This window comes from Gymnogyps californianus, chromosome 8, assembly GCF_018139145.2.
Source record: "Gymnogyps californianus isolate 813 chromosome 8, ASM1813914v2, whole genome shotgun sequence".
Taxonomy (NCBI): Eukaryota; Metazoa; Chordata; class Aves; order Accipitriformes; family Cathartidae; genus Gymnogyps; species Gymnogyps californianus.
Genome location: NC_059478.1, coordinates 24,292,901 through 24,313,586, shown reverse-complemented (window position 1 = coordinate 24,313,586; position 20,686 = coordinate 24,292,901). Strand labels below are relative to the sequence as shown.

The 20,686-nt window shown below is 51.9% G+C and overlaps 1 protein-coding gene across 1 annotated transcript in view; it reads right to left on the bottom strand.

Moving 5' to 3' along the window:
• The window catches only part of PTPRF (protein tyrosine phosphatase receptor type F), a 395,755-nt gene that overhangs the window by 22,650 nt on the left and 352,419 nt on the right, over positions 1-20,686 (bottom strand). The window contains 4 exon segments of the mRNA XM_050901434.1: positions 6,056-6,153; positions 12,053-12,168; positions 15,408-15,562; positions 18,666-18,878. Of these exon segments, the coding sequence (XP_050757391.1) occupies positions 6,056-6,153; positions 12,053-12,168; positions 15,408-15,562; positions 18,666-18,878 (582 nt within the window).

The window sequence follows — 20,686 nt, the reverse complement described above, 5'->3', positions numbered from 1 at the left end:
TGACTGCTGCCCACCTAATGGTGGGGCTGAACTGGAGAAGCGCAATAGAAATGATCAAAGGCGTGAAAAAGTAAGAGGAACAAAATGTGTAAGGACTTTTCTGTTTGGAGTAGAGATGAGTGAGAGGCGTTTTGATACCGGTCTAGTCAATTCAGAGCACACTGAAGGAGAAGCACAAATAGACACACTAAGGAGGAAAATCCACCAATGCCTATTAAAGACATAAATAACACTTCTTCTTCAAAAAGGTGGCCTTAGTCTGCACAGACAGACCATGCAGACAGCTGGCTAGCTGGCAGTGGAGCTGAGACCGTCCCTGAAGGTACGAATGACCATTTGCTTGCTGCTGAGGAGCAAGACAAGAAAGCACCAGCCCTGCTTGCACCCTGTGAACACTCGCTCAGCACCGGGCACAGGTGGGTGCTGGAGCGAGTCCTCCCTTCGCAGCAGAGGCAGGGAGAGCTCAGTGCAGTTGTTCGTGCTCCATCTATGCTGCAAATCACTGCCAAAAGGCTGCAGGGCTGCCCAGGCTGTGGGGTGCAGTGTGCTTTGCACAGCAAGTCTGCATCCTGCCACAGCAGTGGAAAGGGTTATTTCCTGGGGGAGACAAGGCTGCCAAGAGCCCCCAGAACCGAGGAGAAGCATCAAGGTGCTGCCATTAGGGTTAATTGCTTTGATGTGCAATGAGGATGTGCAGAAATGGTCTAATCATCATCAGCCTCTTAAGAGGGCAAACAGGTGAGAAAGTCAGAAGTAATACAGCACCTGAGTGCAAAGAGGCTGTAATTAAATACTCCTGAAAATTAGTGACTCATTTAGAAGTAAAATGATTTAATTTAAACTCTGGTGATGAATTAATGTACACCTGTTCCCCCCTTTAAGGCAAACAAATGAGTAAATAAACAGGAGGATGACGGGCTGCTTGGAGAGCAGTTGAAGCCCTTACATGGAGTCATGGTTGGCAAGTCTTGTCCCATCTCCATACGATGCTCTGCAGCCCCTGACTACAGCAGCACTGCCTTGTCTCCCCACCTTGCTCCACAACTGCCTGGGCAATGGGAGTCTGCTCTTGTTCCTTTCTGGGGCTCATGGGAACCACTGCTTCATCCCAAAACTTGATCAGAGTAACACTTTCAACTCATTCTTCCTAGAAAGCAGAAGGGCTGGGAAATTGGAAGGAAATGAGCCAGGAACAAACTTAAAAGCACCATGACTTTTAGTTTTGCTTTGCTTTAAAGTGACAGGGGAGATGTTGTAAGACAGCAAGTGCAAATTAAGAAAAAGCCCAATTAGTAAAACTCCTCCTTCCCAGCATGGAAGTGCAAGGAGCAATCTCTCCAAAGCAGCTCAGGGATCCCTGCTGCTACTGCCATCAACATAAAGACAGAGCCAGACCATTGAAAGGGGATTGGAAAAGGGCTCTTTCCTCGACAGACTCGAGAGCGCTTTACAAATGCCTTGAAAACATCCCTGGGTGCCAGTTTGTCTCTCAGATACAGTCCACCTTGGGTTTGCGGCTCCCCTTCCTCAGTGCAGCTCCAAAATCCCTCTGCATGCAGAGTCCCTACAGCTGCCTGTGCTGCTGGCAGGCATGGGCAGCCCGGGCAGGCAGACCTCTGGGGCAGCACGGCAACTCGGCTGGCCCTGGCTGCGGTAGCCAAGGGGCTGGGCGGCCACGGCCCCGTGCTGCTCAGCAGCCCAGGCGGCTGCACAGGGGCATGGGGAGGGGAAGGCACTCGGGCTGTGAGTGCTTCCCGGCCTCCTGTGAAATCAACCACATTAGCACAGCCATTGACCACTGTCAATCTGCGCTGCGTCTCAAATGAGGACATAATGCGCTCCTGAATCAATCCCTGGCAGCACTTCAGCCTTATTATTCTTATTACCGGAACGTGAGTGCTGCGTGCCTGCCAGGCAACTTCCCGACTAGCCCATTAAACCCCACAACATGTGGCTCCCCGGGTGCTATCTGGACCCCGGGTCCAGCACCTCCTGGGCTCACTGGCCCCAGGGACCCAAGCACCTCTCCCGCTGTGTAAGCTGCCTTGCCAGGGCTGCAGGCATGGGAAATGCAACGTCCTCGGTGGCTTTAAGGGAAATGCAAAAGAACACAGGGTTTGGGCAGGCCAGCCGTGTTTCTCTCCATACAAAACTGTGGGGAAGGGGCTGCAGCCTCCCCACTGCACTGGGAAGCAGGAGCACAGTCAAATCCTATGCACAACCTAAACATTATCAAGGACTAATGCATCGGGCAGTGGCACGCTGCCTGGCTCTCATCACCTTCAGCCTGCTCTCCTCCCAGGGGCTGTCCACTGGAGGGACATGCCAAAGGGACTGGGCACAAGGGGCAATGGCCACAACTTGCAGTTTGGACGTAAGGAACAAATTTTCCCCTGGGAAAGTGGTGCAGGATCTAGCCCAGAAATGGCAGCAGCCACAAGGCAGCAGGAACCAGCCCTGGTTGGAGCCAGTCTGTCCCATGTTTGCTAATAGCAACAAAGGGGACAGCAGCGCTCGGCTTGCTGGACTCCACAGTGAAAGTGCCTGTGTACCAGTGTGGGCACCCCCCATCCGAGGGCAGGATCCTGCCCCACGTCCACAGGCTGCAGCATGGGAAGGTGGCCCACAGGAGGAGCTCCAACACAGCTGCAGCGCCTGCCACAGCCTGCAGATAAATAATTAAGGGGCTCAGCCTCCCTTCTACTTATTTAATTCCATTAATCCCACACTGTAAATTCACTGTAGCTCTCACTGTACACTAAAAATGAAATACTCTCCTGGTGAGGCCAGGCCAGGAGCTGCTGCCAGACCCTTGCACTCTGCTCCCCCCAGCTGTACTGCATGCCCGGGAGAGCATGGTGGGGCTGTGCTGCGCCACACGCCAGAGCAGCCAGCAGCAGAGTTAACTGTGCCTGCAGCCGGCTCAGCTCCCAGCACCTGCAGTTCAACCTCTCCTGTTGCACCAGGGGTACCAGCAGGTCCAGTTGGGATTGCTCCCTGCCCGTCAGGGGTGACGGTAACCTGCAGCTCGGGAGCCTGCTCTTGCTGCAGCCAGCGCACAGCTTGCTCTGTGCTGGCTTTGTCGCAGGGGCTGCTCGGCCACGCAGGCTGCCAAACTGGTGTGAGCAATATTATTTGTTCTCTGACTTGCGGGAATGGAGGCCAGATGGCTCCGTGAAATCTCTGCCACCCTCCCTGCTCCCTTCCCAGGCGTGCGGGGAGGTGCTGACAGGTCTTGTTTTGTGTCACCTGTGTCGAGGTTACCCTGCTGTCGCTTGCACAACCAAGGCAAGCACCAGACTGATGGCTCTGGGCAGCTGGCCTCAGTGGTTAAAAGTGCTGTTAAATATTTGCTCTCTGCCTGGGGTGCCACCACTCCTGGAACATGAGCCATCTATAAACAGCCCTGCACCCCATGGAGATGTTAGGCTGCCAGGCTGCTCAGCAAAAACACTTAAAATGCAACTATTCCAAAGCACAATCAAAGAGCAAATGGGTCTTGGGGGTTCACCTGCGATGCCTTCGTCCCTTGGCTCTCCCTGCTCAGCTGTGCTATGCCCAGTCTGGTAGCACTATCACGCCATGGGGAAACAGGGTCAGGGCCTCCATCTTTCGAAGTGGTAGGTCACCACTCAACTCTGCGTAGGTCTGGGGCTCGCACAGTCCCAGGGCGAGCGCTGGGACTGTATCATCACTTAGTGACTGCAATTGCACAGAATGTGCCGAGGCGTGGTTCCTTGCCTCTTCGGCTCCCTCAGGGGCTGTACAGCCTGCTCCCCTCCCACCTCCACTATTTCTGCATCCACTCTGCAGATTCCCTTACTCAGCAGCACAAGCCGTGCCCATCCTGCCCTCCAGCCCTCCCATCGCAGGCCCCAAAGGGAGCTGTCGCCCTGCCAAACCTGCGCACTCAGGGACCAGGATGACAGCAGACCCATTGCCACAGCAATCCTCCACAGGCAGCTGCCGTTCTCTGCAAACTCAGTCCAGGATTTTTCTCACTGGCTTTTCAAATGGGAAATGACTGTACTGATCCCCACATGCCAACAAGGGGCAAGCCCTTCTGCTTTGGGGTCCATCCTAGTGTCAAACACCGTATGAGCCTGTCATGTTCAGTAATTTCTAGCTGATGAGGAATCAAACGCAGCAGAATCCAGGGGAAAAAAATTACATGCAACAATCAGCTACTTAATAGCTGCTTCAACATGAAAAGTACAACTGATTGGTGCTCTCAACCAGCCATGATATTCTAAAGAAAGAGAAATGAGAAGAGAGAGGATCATGAAAACAGCTAAGAGAATTTACTTAATGTTCATTTTTTCCAAAACAGTTCCCACAGCTCAGTATTATGCTGCAGGCTCCAACCAGCACAGACCTAGTGTGAGGATGGGAGTGCACAGACACTGGATCCTGCTGAATCCCCACCGCGCAGCAGAGGCACGGTCTGCCTGTAGCACAGTGGACAGCCCTGCTTAACATTTCAGCTGGACTCATAACAAAAAGCCGAAGGCAGACAGATATGACTGCATACCTTGGCACCACTGGCAGGACATACATGAACACACAGGTAACTGCAAGGGAAGCACATTATTCCTCTAACCATTTCCCAAGTTGCAATGTAATGCTGTAGCTGGTCAAAGCTCAGCTCCTCTCCCGTCTAGACAGCAGTATGCAGAGGGATGGCAAAGCCCTCCACTTGGCATCCTGAAGCAAAAAGGAGCTCTGCGCCTTCCTCAGATACATGCAGCACACCCTTGGAACTAGCTGGAATTTGTCCCTTACCTTCTCAACATAGAGATCTGTTTTCCCTTTCCTGGCATATATAATCCTGCCTCATGGGCAAATGTTCTGATCTCATCTCGTAAATCAGTGTAGGTATGCTGCAGGAAGGGGAAGCCACAGGCACAGGCAGATAACAATTCAAACAGAACCGATAACACATGCAAAGGACACTTCCCAATTTATTCCCTCTTTAATACTAGTGGGGGGTTTATTTACAAGTCCCCTGCAGCTCAGGAGGGTCCTGCATGTAAGCACAGGAAAACATAATCCTGCCATTGCTGCTCTCATGTCTGCAGAGGAACTTTTCCTGACTTTACACGTTTTCAACCTAATCACCCAGCCTGGAGAGTGGCGAAAAAGGCAAGGCAGCCCTTTTGCAGGTCAGCCCCTTTCCCTCCACGTGTGCACCCCCTTGCCAAGTTGTCCTCACGGGAGGACCGGAATGGAAGGGTTCAGGCTGGGAGAGGTGCAGTGCAGGATGGGGGGGTTCACCGAATGCCCAGCGTGTGCCTGTGCGTGTGAGCAAAGGCAGCATCGGTGGCGGGTGCGGACAGTACCTATCCGATGGCTCCACCAGAGATACGGAGAAGGGCAGGAGTGTGATTCAGCAGCACAGGGGAGTTTGCAGCTCAGGATTGCAGGGCACAGGCAGACAGCGCTCCATGCAGGGAGGGGAGCTGGGACTGCTGCAGGGCAGTAGGACATTAGCAGAGTTTCTGGTGGCAGAGATGCTGAATGGCACAGGCTAATGCCAGCACAATCCAGCAGTGTGCAAGGGGAGATTAGATGGGGAAAGCAGGAATGAAAACCCAAATGTGCGTTTGTCGGCAGCTGAGGATGGCGCAGAAAGCAAAGCTTTGAATGCAGATGGAAGCGAAGGGGCACAGGATGCTGTGGACTGAAATACCTCAGCCAACCTGCATGGAGGGCAGCCCCCGTGGAGCCGAAGAACAAAGTAAACAGCAACAGCCCAGGCAGGTAGACATGAGATCCCATTCACTCCTAAGACCGTAACCACAGTGGGAGCGTGGCGGGCTGCTGCGCGTTCAGCTGCAAGGCCTTTTCCCTGTACAAGCCATGCTTCAACTGCTCAAGGCGAGTTCCCACCGCTCTGGGGCTGGTGGGGAGAGCTGGCAGGCTCCCAGGCCTGGCTCAGGGCCCACGCAGGCGATGCCAGTGTGGGGGAGGCGCAGCTCAGCTTTCAAGCCCTCTCTGCTGGGGGTCCTGGCCAGCATCACTCTGCCCCCACCGCCTGGCATGCTCTCACGCTCACCTCGTACTCCTGGGAGAACTTCAGCCCGTCATTGGCCTTCAGCCTGTCAATGTTGTCGGCGAGGTCCGTCACGGGGATGGGGGGGTGGTCGCGCATGCCTGCAAGCAATACAAGGAGGAGGGAGAGGAAAATGGTTACGGCTCTGCATGGCCAAGGAAGGCTCGACAACAGCATGTGCACAGCAAACTTGAAAGGTGGGTGCAAGGCGGACACGTGTGACTATGTGAAGCGCTGGGCGGGATGGATGGGAAGTCGGCGAGATCACACGGCATGCTGCACGCAGTCTCAGAGCACACGGTTCGGTGAAACAAAACAGAAAGGTGATGTGCAGAATGTGCATGACCGGGTGAGCATGCTCCGACAGTACAGCCACCGGGCACACAGAGCAGGCCACGCAGCGGGCAGGGGCTCGGGCAAGCCCCCGGCAGGAATGAGCCGAGGATACACTGTCAATGCGCTTCCCAGGCTCCCGCATGGGCTGAACTTGAACACACTGATTCTCTGGCGCTCTCACCGCCAAGGGCTGAGGCTGATCCTCTTGCTCACCCCTAACAATGACATTAGCCAAAAAGAAACTCACCCAGACCTGCACCAGGGGAAACCTCTGCGGTGTACGTGCACAGCTTTTTGGGTAGGCAGATGCTGCCCCAGCCCCTGGGGAGGTAGAGAAAGATGGGAAGGGCCCCATGGAGGAACGGCTGCTCCCCTGGTCAGAGATTGCACAACCTTCTGAGAGCTGAGGAGCAGCTCTGCCTGCAGCTGCGTAACTCAGTGACTTTCAGTGGTGCTCCGGAGGCAGAGCCAGCTCCAGGGCCCAAAATCCAGCTCCACTGGGCTGGCTCGTGCAAGGCACCATGTGCAGTGACGTGCCCTACAGCAGCTTCTGGGAGTCTGCTGCGAGCTGGGATGCGCTCAAGCCATGGCAGAAGTCTTGCTCTGTCTAAAGCAGGGATGCACAGTATGGCTCATCCTGGGCACAGCCCAAGCTCTGCTCAGGGGAGAGGCCCGGAGGAGGGGATCCCACAGGTCCCACACAGCAGACAGGTACTGTGGGGGTGCACATATGGGATTGGGAGTAGCCCTACGGGGGCCCTGGGATTCATGGTTCAACCATCACAACTTCTTCCTCTAAAGCTGAGATGGTGAATTGGCAGGAACATGGCTGTGAAACATCTCATCCAAAGCCTGGCTCATCCAAATCCCAAGGCTCGTGACTCCATCAGCTGCTCTGTGGGTTTCCCAGAAACCCCACGTGGGTAATAATGATTATTAATAGGCTGAAGCTGTTGATTCACACCCAGGGAGACAGGCTGGAGCATGGCCAGGAGCTTCTCAATCGCTCAGGAGCCTGAACGCTGCCACAGATGGCAGTGATGGGCCGCTGAGGTGATGGAGCAGTCCGCAGGCTGGGTACGTGCATTTTACACAGTGGTGACAAGTCACTAGGTGATAACATGGAAGTGTTACACCGCAGCCACTGCACAGCAGGGCTCCTCACACCTCTGCCAAAAGCATCTGACATCACTGCATATAGGCAAGACCCAATCCAACACACACTTGTCCTTCTATCACTTGACAGTGCAGAGCTATCCACAGATGGCCTGAGAAGACACGGACAGACAGAGAAGGAAAGATCCCTCTTCTGCCTTGTGCTGAAGTCCTCCTGCAAATGGTCCTCTGTTTGCCACTTCACCCATCAGGATCCCCGAGGTGGCTGAGCAGGCCCACAAAGACGATGCTCTGATTTCTGCACAATTTGCTCACTGGTGCCAGAGCTTCACAGGCTGTAGCTCAGGACCAGCCTTTGCAGTGCAGAGCTGTTACTGATGAGCAACTGAATGAGGAGAACTGTGTGAGACCAAGGCAGAAGTGTGGGGCTGGAAGAAGAAAGAGGCTGGAACATAGCCACAGTATATGCTTATCCCAATGTGGTTATGTATGAAGTACGGCAGAGCCATGGACCACAGCAGGAGCTGCAGACACTCATCTCTGCTGAGGAATACAAAGAGGTCTCTCCAAACTTCAGTTTGCCTGCCAAAGGAGTGTTGCAGCAACAAAGGAGCTGCAAGGGCAGATGGGGAGAAAGAGGTGGTTGGTATCCCATTATGGTGAACCTAGAACAACTGCCGCTGACAGCGTAGGGCAAGACAGAGGAGATTTGTACACACTACCAGGACTTCTACATGCTCTTCCAATGACTCTGGCAAGAGGACAGTGAGCTCTCCACCAGGCTAGAAGGGCTCAGAGGTCTCACAATGCCTGCAGGGCTGCGGACTGCAAAGCCCTTGGCTCTGCTCCTGGGGAAGCATCTATCCTACATACTTCTCCCATTCCTGTGTTCACAAGCAGATGCCCTGTACATCAAGCAGCAGGGAGGACACGCTTTTATGGTTGTTTGACAGTGAACTTGAAGCTCACAAGACAAGAGAAAAAGGGGCAGTTACACCCATAGTCCTGGTACTACTCCATCCAACCTGCTACAGCAGTAAGTCTCTCTGCTCTGTGCCTGGGACTCTGGTGCCAACACTGCCAAGCAGACCAACTGCACGGCAGTTCAGAGAAGATCAGCACCCCTTGGCATCCGTTCTGCCTAACTCTATGGCACAGGCGACCCAGCCTAGGGAAGCCAGTTTGCCTGAGGTAGGAGGAGAGCGTGTTCAACCACTGGGCTGCAGAGCACCCTTCAATTTTTCCATTAGGGTTTTTCACCTGGCCACCCCTCCAGAATGGCCAAGGTTATCTGTCCCCACGCAGGGCCAGCTGCAGGCCTGGTGCCACGGCAGAACTTCACATGCCACTGCGAGAGGGCAGGAGGCCTGGGAGCAGGCGAAGGACTGCCGCAGGAGCATCCTGGCAGCCCAGCACCTGGGGCCTTCCCTCTGCATTGTGCTGCGGTGAGCTGCTGTAGTGCCGTGCAAACAGTACCCGAGCTTGGCCCCACACATCATGTCAGAAAGTGAAATCACTGCTGTTCTGCAGTCTGCTGTGAGTGAGGGTGACCTTCACGACATTGAAACAAAAATTACAGAGACGAGAGAGAAAGGGAAAGAAAAAGCAAAAGGTGTCAAAAGGTAAATACAGGAGTTAAAACTAACTTGAGATATTCGGGCAACTGGGGACACTGGCACCTGCAAAGAAAAGAAACGGGGCAAGAACAGAAATCCCATTAGCCTTTAGTCATCATTGCAGAGGTTCAGAAATGGAAAGACAAAGAGATGAAGATGCAAAGGAAAGCATCATCTGCCACAGCACCGGAAGCCTCCCTCCTGCACAGGACCAGCTGCCTGGTCCCAGGGGCTGCTCTGCAGCTGGCCATTGCACACCGGGCTTTTGGCTCTGGCCAGCACCATCCCCTGACGCTGACAAACACGTGGAGCTGGAGGTACTCGCAGGGGAGTGAGTGCACAGGTATTCATCTGACGCCAAGAGCTACACTTCTCACTGCACACCACTGTCCACGGCCCTGTGCCCAAGGGGAGCCAGCAAGGGCAGGAGGATGGCAGGTACAGGCGACGTCTGTGCTGCTCAGTGGCCAGGAGGACTGCACTCAGCCCCAGCAACCTCTGCTCAGTGCCCCTGAGCCTCCAGCTCGCTCGCAGCTCATCAGCAGCGCAACTCAGCCTCATTTCACGGCGTATTGGGACACTGCCCGGTCCCGTATCCTCTCAGTGACTTGGCACAGCGGTACGTTAGTACAGGGAGGCCGACAGTGGGGGAAATAACCCTTGTCTGAAGTAAAAACCACGAAAATGAGAAAGCTTAATATTTAATAACAGTAGCCCAATTAATCATGCATTAAACAAGTTTTCCCTGCTCAGCACACTCCAGCAGGGAAACCACCTACTGAAGCGCGCAGGGCCAGTGGCCAGCACCTCTTGTCAATGCATCCATGCAGCACCGCTTCGACCTCGGGTGGATGACGGGGGCAACAGCATGGGCCCACTGGGCTCGGTGGTTTTCATGCCTCCTCATTAATGAGGACAAGCTCGTCAGCAGCTGGAACAGTCACTTCTAGCCGCACGACACCCACTTCCATCCTGCAGAGCCTCACAAGTGATGCGTGGGGGAGGAGGGGAGGAGGACACAGTGCTGTCACTTGGTGGGGGAGTGTTGGCTAGCAGCATCCCAGGGCACTGCTGCTGTCTCTAGTGAACTGGGGGCACTTTGGGTTGTTTTTATCTTTCCAGAGAGCTCTGCAAACTTTCTGCTGAATGAGCCAGTGTCTTTGGCTTATGCTTAGGCACAGGCATGAAAAGAAAATTTCCCGGATCCCTCTTCTCTCTGATGGCAGCTCTTGACCCTTCCTACAGCTCTAGCAAGGGATGCCCTCGTTGCAAACACCCTGATCTCTTGTTGGAGATGGGAGCATATGCAAGCCTGACCTGTCACACTCCTCCATCCAATGTAAAACACGAGCATACAGCAAACATGGTTCTTGTGTCCCTGGGCAGTGGAGACGCGTCATGGAGGCCTGTCTCCATGCACAAATGTCCTGGAGCAGCCCTGTTTAACACCTTGCTACTCAAGAAGCTGCATGCCGTTGCTGACTGTGTGTGACCCCCTCACCTAGTGCTGCTCCCAGTGATCAGCCTGTTGAGATGTTCTTTCTCCAGCGCTGGTGCCTCCCTTGCTCCCCACACCATTTTCCTCTCATGCAGCGATACCACGCTGGTCTGCGTTGTGGCCAACTGATGGGCCAGGTCTGCTGGCAACTGCCAGGCTGTTGCTGCATCCTACCTGTGAGATCTGCCATCGGTCCTGCCTGGGAGATGCACTAACTACAGATCTGTGACAGCTGCTCTGGCACAGAGGGAGATGTGCTGGTGAAGCCTACCCCAGGTCTGAGCCAAACTGCTGTGAGCGGCAACAGGAAAGGCTTCTCTTACCCTCCCTCCCAGACACAGCAGGTTTACATCAGGAAACGGTCCCTTCAAAACTCTCCTGTTAGATGAAAGCTCTTAGATGAATGAGCAGCAGGAGGAAAAGGAAAGTAGGTTACAGACCAGGAGGAGCTGCAAATTAGAAGAGCTGTATGTGCCTCATTTATTGCTGAACTGCTCCCTCCATCACAAAAGCCCAAGGGCTCCCCCACTTCATCTAGGACTTGGGCTCTCTGAAAGGCTCTGAACAAGTCGGGGCGAGCCTGTCTCTGATTGTTACCATGACAGGTACTGTGCTTTCAGTGCCATCAGAGACGTACACATACAAAGCAGCAGCATGAGACCTTTCTGCAGTGCGAAGTACAGTTGCCTCCACGGGCTGGCAAACTAGCTACACCCTGAGGCACCATAGGCCAGTGCAGGCATGACGAGACGCTCTGCAGCGAACAGTTGCATGCAGAAAGCAACGGCTGTTACTGAACTATCATCCTCTGTGCTGAGACCACTGTGACCAGCAGCGCCCTTCACTGGGCCACAGCACTGACTGGGGAGCAATGTAGGCTGCTTCTCTTCACCCTTAGCTGAGCAGAGCAGGAGAGTCATCACACCAAAGATCCTGGGAAAAAGCCGCTGGGACACCCTCAGCAGTACAAGGGCTCTCTGTATCTCCTGTTCCTCCCAGAGGCAGCCCCTGTGGCCAGCACTGTACCAGTGGTGCTCAGCACTGAATCCCAGCGTGGACCAAGCCAGCGCAGCACCCGGGAGCAATGCAGGTGTGGGCACTTGTGAGTTCTTCCAACTCTGCGTGGAGGCTCCTCCCGGCTCAGGGCAACCGCAGTGAGCTTCACGTAATGTCTGACACACAAACACACAATAGGCTGTTCCCATCCAGGTTCCCCAGCCTTGCGTGCCTGCAGTGACGGGGCCAGAGAGAAGGATTTGCAAACCAGAAGGCGGACACCCGGATACCCTCGGTCTAAGCCCCCTCTGTGCCATTGCGACTGAGAAGGTGCAGAGCTGCTGGGGTCGGGGAGGACTGCAACTCCTCCTCTGGCATGGGGACCTGGCGAAGGGGAACCGGAGGAGGTGGGGCGTAAGGGGGTTAGCTGCTCCTTACCTGGAGTCTGGTAGTTGAGCCGCCTCATCTCAACTGGGTCAGAGGAGTGGGCCAAGAGTGAGTCCTTCAGGCCGATGGAGTGCTCATCCTTGGAAGAGGGGGAGTGTGCCCTTTTCCTATGGACAGAGAGGACAGAGACAAGCAGGTGAGGTCTGGCAGAGACCGGCATGAACCATCCTGGGAAGGAGTCTGGGTCCGTGCGTCCCAGATAGCCAGCTCCATTCCAGGCTCCCTGGGGCTCTGGGCAACTCACATCCTCTTCTGTGCCTCCAACTTCCCATCTATGAAACAGGAAGGATCATATGTAAGCAATAGCAGAGGTTTGATTAGTGAGGTACTTTGAAATGTGATATTCTGCACAGTATTTATTAGAGAAAAAGCAGATAGATGCAAGATGTTGTTTCCTCTTACACTCTCTAGGAACTATTTCCTGTAGTGGAAGGATATAATAAAATTTTTTTTCAAGTATTAGAAATATTTAAATATAGAACGCTGTAATATAATAGTGTAAAGGCTCTTCAGGGTGTGTTTTATTGGGCCATTAATACATGTCTTGAATGGTTGAAGGCACCCAAGGCGTGTATTAATGGAACAATAAAATACACTGTTGTCTCTTCATGCTATATTTATGCCTACAGCGATGCCACTACGTCAGGCTCTTGCTGGAATTCACAGGCAAAGCAAGGACAGATCCAATCAAAAAGTGGACAAGTGAATATTAAGGAAAATCTAATACTGCAAGAAGGGTTTCCAGCAATTCTTTAAGTCCCACTTCTTGCTCTGTATTACAAATACACTGGATATACCCATGCAGTAGAGAGGCGTCTTGGGCAGGAGCAGGACAGCAGTACTCTCTTCTGAGTCTGTGCTGACCCTGACGCTTTGCCAAACATGCTGAGCATGCAGCAATACGCAGAGATTTTGTCTTTTGGCTACAGCCCCCGAATGGATTTTGCTTGGTGAACCCCTCCGCTAATCTGATGTTTTCTGGAAGAGAGGGAGCTACATCACTGCTAGTCTGCATGAATGCTAGCACATTTTCCATCCTGCAAATCGCAACAGTCAGTCTCTGCCTTCTACCCCCTTGTGAGGCATTTCAAAACACCCTGAAGGGCTGCCAGGTTCTGCACAGAGGCAGCTGCATCTCTGGATGGTGGCGACCCTGAGCCACACGTGATCAGATACTCTCTGCACAGGCACAGGGTGCTATCACTTCCACAGGGAGCTGTGCATGCTGGGCTGGCACTAGTGAGAAGCAATTAGGGAAAATTTAGCGCATAAATCACGAGTGAAACGTGCATTCCCTCTGTGGCCCAGACTGTGAGCAAGCTCCATCTGCAGCCTGTGGCTGCATCAAACACTGGAGTTGTTCAATGGGGAGGACCAGCTTGTGAGTCTTACACTATTCTGAGTCATCTCAACATCTCAGAAGCCTTCTAGTTGCCTGGACTGAGACAAAAGAGCTGAAGGACTGAGAGCATTGATAGAAAGAAAGGAAGATACATGGCAAACAAATAAAGCAGTGTTTCTCCTATCAAGAGCACAGCAGGATGTGCCATGTGCTACTGTGTACCAGTCCCTGAGCCCTTGAGCAAAGTGGCCCAGCTTTTCTGGGGAATGGGCACAGCACATAATTAATGTTTGTCTCTCTCATTAGCCTAGTCAGGGCAACTGCTAAACAAACCTCCAGATCCCAAGCTATTCACTGCTACTCAGCTTCAATTCATTCCCATTGTATATTTGACACTGTGAATATACAGCGCAGATACCTTTGGGATGAAATGCCTCCAAAAAGAAGCTGGACAGCAAAAAACTGTAGGATAACACAACATCACTCTGAGCATGCAGGCGGTGCTGGAAGGGGATATGCTGCTGCTGCATGGGCTAGGATGCAGCAGGGACGTGAATGTCAGGTCTGAGCACAGTGGGCTGGTGCTGCTTCCTGGTGCTCCACCCACACCAGACTCTGGGACAAAGCAAAGCTAAGCCAAGCTGGGCACAGTTCCTATGGGGCCCAGGTACAGAAATCCCCCCTGGGGCCATTTTCTCTCCTTAAAGACCAGCAAACACTTTGTTTCTTACAATTGCCTGGTATTCCCTCAAAGCTTCCTCATTACAGCCTGCAAGAATGCACCTGCATTCTTGATGGAACAGCTCTTAGTCTGAAGTGACTGAGAAAACAAAGAAACCCCTATAACTGCTGGTGTTGTCGGTTTTTTTATTTTTAATTTAATTGCAAAAACAATCTGGGAAGTCTTTATGTTGGAACTGTCTCCCTAAGAGCCGTGAGAGGCTGACAATTGCTAGGAGGCTGATACCTTTGAGGAAACAAAGTCTTTGTAAACCCCTAGGGCTGGCATGCTCCATGCTCCCAAAAACAAAGATGCCCCTTAGTAGCTTCAGGCTTGATTTTTAATAAGGGAAATAGACTTGAAATTTTAGCAAAACAAGAAGATAAAATGGATTCATACCTTTCTTGCTTACTAGATCCAGGGAAGAGCAGAAACAGAAGAAAGGAGATGATCACTGACACAGAAAGGCACTGACTGCACATGCACAGCAGAGCTCCATTTAATCAGACAACAAAGCCAGCTCCCTTCCCCAAGCTACAGATACATATGTAAATAGAGAGTCCAGGAGGAGCAGAACCTGGGAGCTGAGCTGATAGAGAATGACCTACTGTAATTGAACAGGCTATCCGAACACATGCAGATGCAACCTGTGGCTCCTCGGGAGGACTAACAATCATCTCGCACTACAGTTACAGCTCTAGCAGGACTGCTCTGCTATGCAAAAGCAGGTGGTTGCTTCAGCAGGGAGCACAGAGTGTGGATGGTCCTGATGTGGCAGCCAGGACTGAGAGGCCTCAAGAAGAGAGCTCCTACTCTGATTTCAGCCTGTCACATCCATACCCTGTTCTCACCACCAAGACCATGTTCCTCAGTCAAAATTCACAGTAGTGGGGGCACCTGCCAGAGATCACGCAAGCAATTTCCACAGAAAACCAGTACTAGAGAAGTCCCCAAGGCTGCAAATCTAAGTTGTGAGATCAGAGAGCAGTCAGACTGGCTTTAGGGACAAAGCTGCTCTCCTCTGTCCCACTGCTCACGTTTCCAGAATCCACAGCAGCTCTGTGTCCTGGGGCTGATATTAATTACCTTCTGCATGCCCAGCCCTTTTGCTCTCTTTATAAAGGAGCCTTCTGCTGTGCCAGGTAGAGACCTTCCTCCTTCCCATGACCACCAAGGACTGTCTATCAGAGCACCCCACATCTGAAGGCCACAAGGAGGGGCTTGAAGGTGCCACTACCTGTAGTGCTCGTGCCGCAACTGCTATGTCCTGGACTGGATCTCACCTTTTGAAGAGGAGTATAGCAATGACAATGATGATGATTAATATCACGGCCAGGACGGGTCCCATCACCCACAGCATCTCCGGTTCATCCTGTTGCTTTGCTGAAGCCACTTCCATCACGATCTCATCCGAGTAGGGGCTGGCTGCATATCTCTTCTGAACAGCACCAGCAGGAGAGGGAGAGAAAAGCAAGCGTCCATTATGCTAAAGCAACAGCTACATCCCTGAAATGCAGAGGTTTCCCCTTGCCTCTGGCTAGCAGGGAACAGTCACGCTTCTCATACCCCAGCAGCACACCACGGGATCCTCCTTCCCTCGGCATCAGCGGAGATGACGCTGTGGAAACAGTCTCTTCCTGGTGTGAAACATGCCCAGTGCCAGCAGCTTCCTGGCTGGCAGACCTGGCCTCGAGGTGCCAAACTGGAGCAGCCCAGCTAAGAGCCACTTGCCAGCCCTGGATTCTCTCGGAGCCAAATCACAAACTTTTGAATCCCAACCAATTGCACAGTGGGGCTGGCTGATGATTCCTAAGTGGTTTATAATACCTGCTGTGTTGATATCAACACATCTCTCCAGGACAGGGCTATATTAGGAAAACCCCTGCTGGGCTAGGCGGTTTTCTTAAAGGAACAAAATGACAGGAACATTTTCTACGTGATGTCTCAGCCCTGATAAACAGACCTTGGAAATGGGCTCATGCTTACAGGTTCCTTTCCAGAGACTTCTGCAATCTGGTAGCCCAGTCATTTATAACCCTAAGGGATAGCTTTCTAGCCCCACCAGAAAGACAGGATTAGCAGAGACCCAAACCCTTTCTGCAGAAAAATGACACTGCACCTGGCTTGTTCTGCTGCTGTTGCTAAGGCTTATGGAGCTGTGTTGTCCCTTCACAGCTCAGCCTCGCTGGGTCAGAAGGGTTAAACGCTACAAAAAGAAATCCTTTCCCCCTATTAGAGAGGGCCAGAGCTGTATCAGTTCAGTGCCTGTGGCTTTTGAGCAGCACCTGCTGCCTGGCACTGGGGAGCCAGAAATGCTCTGCTCCTGCCATAGAAAGTTTCGGTCACTGAAGAGGTGCCTGTGGATCTATAAATCGCCTGCTTTAAGGTCAAAGTTTAAACACGCGCTTCATGTCTGTGCGCATGTGAGAAGAAAGGGAAAAATCAAGCGTGCTGGTATCACACAAATGCACATCTTGATCTCCTCTCACAGGTGCCCTTGATCCCAGCCAGCCTGGTTTCAAACATGCGGGGAGTACAGAAAATGCTCTTATCTGTGACATCCTTCTGGCAGCACGTGCAGGTGCAACATCCTGGCTGCTCTCCTCAGATTTATCAGTGGTCAGAGATGCCACTGGCTGGAGGGGGAGCATGGGGGGTGGTTGCTGCTTTGTTTGTGAAACCTTTCAGCCCTATGAGACCCTGTTTTAATGACCCTGAAATAGCTGCTGGCTCCCAGTTCAGCTCTGTTCCTAGAGAAAGTCTGCACGGGATCACTGCAACCCATTGGCCTGTTCCTATGCCCCCCTGTCCAGTTCAAACAACAGGGCAGGTAGTCAGCAACAGCTCTGAGCATGGCAGAGACAAGAAGATGCTACATCGGTAGTGAGAGGATGGGGCAGAAGGCCTGGGGCTCCCCTTTGTATGGGCAAGCGGTTACTCTGTGAGGAATGCACAAAGGCTTTGCCTGTGACTACCCAGAAAGGTCAAGCTGCATTAGGTGGACGGGGAAGGAGCATGCTGATCTGTGCAGCAAGGTAACACATGTCCATCTCCAAAGCTTTGTGCAAGGGGCAAAGATTCATATTTTTGCAGACACACTTCGGACATGCCTCCTTCCAAGAGAAGACAGAAGCAGAAGAGATCAGAAGGACTGTTATCTCTGTGGCATTTCCAAAGGCAGACTGCGAGGTGCAGGTGCTCCTGCTCTCAGAGATGGTGTTTCAACCACACTCCCCTTTGCCTTTGAAGAACGGCAATGTTACGCTCGCCTGCTGACACTAGAGAGACAGCAAGCAATTTAAGAGGAGCTGAGTGGGGGAGACAGTGCACAGCCTTGGACAGAGTGCCTCATGCTTCAAATGAAAATGGATGTGACTCAGCAGGGGATGCAGAAAGGTGGTCTCTAGGAGCAGGGTGTAGTAACTCTGCTGGCTGGTGGTTCACTGGAGGACTGTGGCAGATCTATGCGAGGGAGGAGATGATGATGATAGTCAGGGATCAACTAGTTAAGGTCATCTCTTCTTGACAGAGATTGCCAGGACGGCACATGCCGAGGCCTCTGCCTTACCTCACTGTTAATCTGTGACTTTCCTTCCCTCACCAGTGTGCACATCTTGCCACAAGAACACGTGAGCTGGATGACTAATGAAGAACTTGACCAGCCCTAATGAGCCATTACAAGCAAACAAGGCTGAGGAAGGAAGCCACAGCTTGGAAGCTGACCAAAGGATTCTGTGCATCTCTATTATTTCCATTATTTACGTACTGGCCACCGCTACTGCTGCCACCACCACTCCTGCCCTCTGTGTTTACAGCTGGACACTGATGCATAGGTCTCGCCATGCTGCTCCCTGCTTATTGCATCAGCTACTCCCTTCCCCCTCACATGCCCAGGCCCCGTCTGCTTGGCAGCACACTGCCGACAAAGGCATAGCCCATTTGCCTCTAGCAAGGAGAGACACAGGAGCAAGAATCCCTATGCAGCAGGCGAGCATGCAGCTTTGCCCTGCTGACAACCCACTGCGACGGGAGGCAGGTTTGCTTCTCCAGACGTCATCTGGAAGTGAGATTCTGGCCAGAGAAGGGCCTGTGAAGGCAGGTTTGCAGGGGGAGCATCCTGTTCACCGCAGAGCCTCAGCAGCCACTGTGCAGGGTAGGATTTCAAGGGGCTGTTTTCCACAGTCACTTACTTGAACCAAAGCAGAATGAGAACCTATCCCATCCCAACCATGTGTCAAGCTCTGCTCTGGGCACAGCCCAGCAAGCCAGAACTGAGCTTGTGTAGAACGCATGTGTTGACACTGCCCTCCACTCTCATCTGTTATGTCAAACAGATCGTGCCATTTCCCTCCAAAAACACCATCTATCAAGTCAACTCCCACGGCCGCCTCACCTTGTTGAGACCAGCTATGCAGCCTCACTCTCCTCTCTTCAGAGAAAACTCCATCACACCGGCTTGCAGTAATTGTTTACCCTGCCTGCGCTGAGCCCACCTCGGCTCTGCTAGGAAAGGCTGTGCACCTCCAGCAGAAAGTCCTTACCGTGTCTCCATCTTCCAGTGAGGCCAGCACAAAGCAGCGATAGCTCAGGTCTTGAGACAGGGGCTTGTTGTAGAAACCTTTGTAGTTCTTCTCGTCCCCCAGGGTGAAGGTCTCGGGCAGCACATCCACTTGAGCAGCAATGTAGGGCTTGAGTCTGTCTGCTTGGCGTCGCTGGCGCCTGCTCTGACTCCCTTGGCTTATGGCCTCCAGCAGCTGGGGACAAACAAGGTGCATCACTATTGCTTGGCCCAGCCTGACACTGCCTTACACTGTTACCTTACTGGTTGTAGGACTCAGCAGGGTGGAAGGGAAGGGAGGAGAAGATACTGGGTTTGACTTGGACACGGTGGTACAAAAAAACCCCAGAGGGATGCGTTATCTTTTTAGGCATTGCTGGGGAACCTTCCTGCAGACCCTCACTGCAAGCACCTCCACCAGGATTCTCAGCTTTGGGAGAGTCCTGAGCCCTGGGATGCTGACACAGTGAATGTCAGGGCTGAGATAGCCTGGCTGTGCCTGTCACCCCGAGTTAATGTATCTCAATGGGCTGCGAGGGAACCAGGCCACGTTCTGCCTCCCAAATATTGGTCTGGACAGCAATTCACACTCTCTACGGACACTGGACATGAATTACAGCTGAAACTGATGTATAGGGAAAAAAGTGACATTTGCTGTGTCTTTCCTTTCTGTCAGTGCCTCGATATTTCATCTGCTGCTGGGTTGCAGGCAGAGCTTTGTGTAAATCACACAGAATGATAACAGATTTCATGGGATGTTCAGAGTAAAAATGGCAAATTTCATAGTCAGCCACAAATTCATGAAAAAGGATATAAACACACAAAAATTCAATTACACTGCTAAGAAAGACTCTCAGATGTTTAAAGATGTTTTTCTAATGAATAAAAACGAATATCAGGCTTGGAACAGAAATTCTAATTTAAAATGAAGAAGGAGGCATGAAATACATTTCACACACGAATGTATCAGTACAGCATTGTCAGGGCAGACAGGGAACATCAGTGGGGCTGGGGACAGTGATGCGCACACAAAGCCAAGCTCCTGAGCTGAGCTCACTCCCTCTGAGGAGGAAAAGCTGGGTAAGGCACCCCCCGCTCTTTCCCCTCAACAGTCCATCCTTGCCCTCTTATGAATACTCATATTGGAGCAATTTAGGAAAGCTATAGCTTGTCATTGCAATATCACCAAAAAAAGAAAAAAAAAAAAAGAAAAGAAAAAAAAGAAAAAAAGAAAAAGAAAAAAGAAAAAAGAAGAAAAAAAAAGAAAAAAGAAAAAAGAAAAGAAAAAATGAAAAAAAGGAAAAAAGAAAAAAAAAGGTATAGTGACATCTCAGTTTCACAAATATCCTTGTAACTGCAGGGGGAAAAGGCAGAAAGATAGTCTTTGGACTGTGGAGTTTGCTCCCTACACACATCTCTTGTATCTTGGCTGAAACTACAGCTGAGCTCTTTGGGGTAGAAAGCACAGCTGTATGTGCACGGGCATGAAACCATAGGGCTCCAGTTGTGATTGAGGTTGCTGGATGCTACTGCCACTTATATATGTAACACACACCAAAAGACTCCATCAAGAGAATGCTAGGCTTCCAAAGTTCAGATCCTGAAAAAACAGAAAATTAATATTGCCTGTGCAAAATTAATTCAGCTGTCTTACGTATGTGCATTGTGTTACAATCCTTGACTGCATGGTCACATACCATCTATTCTGTAACTCCCCTGCTTTATTCGATACACAGGACAGACAGTGCTTAATCAAAGAGCAGCTATTCCATATTCGTTTTCTTCTTTGCGTTCTGCAGCCTGAGGCCTTGTTTATTGCTTACTATTCAAATCCAGCTCTGAAGACAAAATAATTTCCTTGTGGGCTTTTCTATGGTGCTGATCACTGTAATATTACAAGTGCTTCACAAACATTAATGATCTTATCTTCCAAACACCCATATGAGGTGAGATGAAAGCGATTATCCTAATTTTACAGATGGAGAACAGAGACACAGGGACATT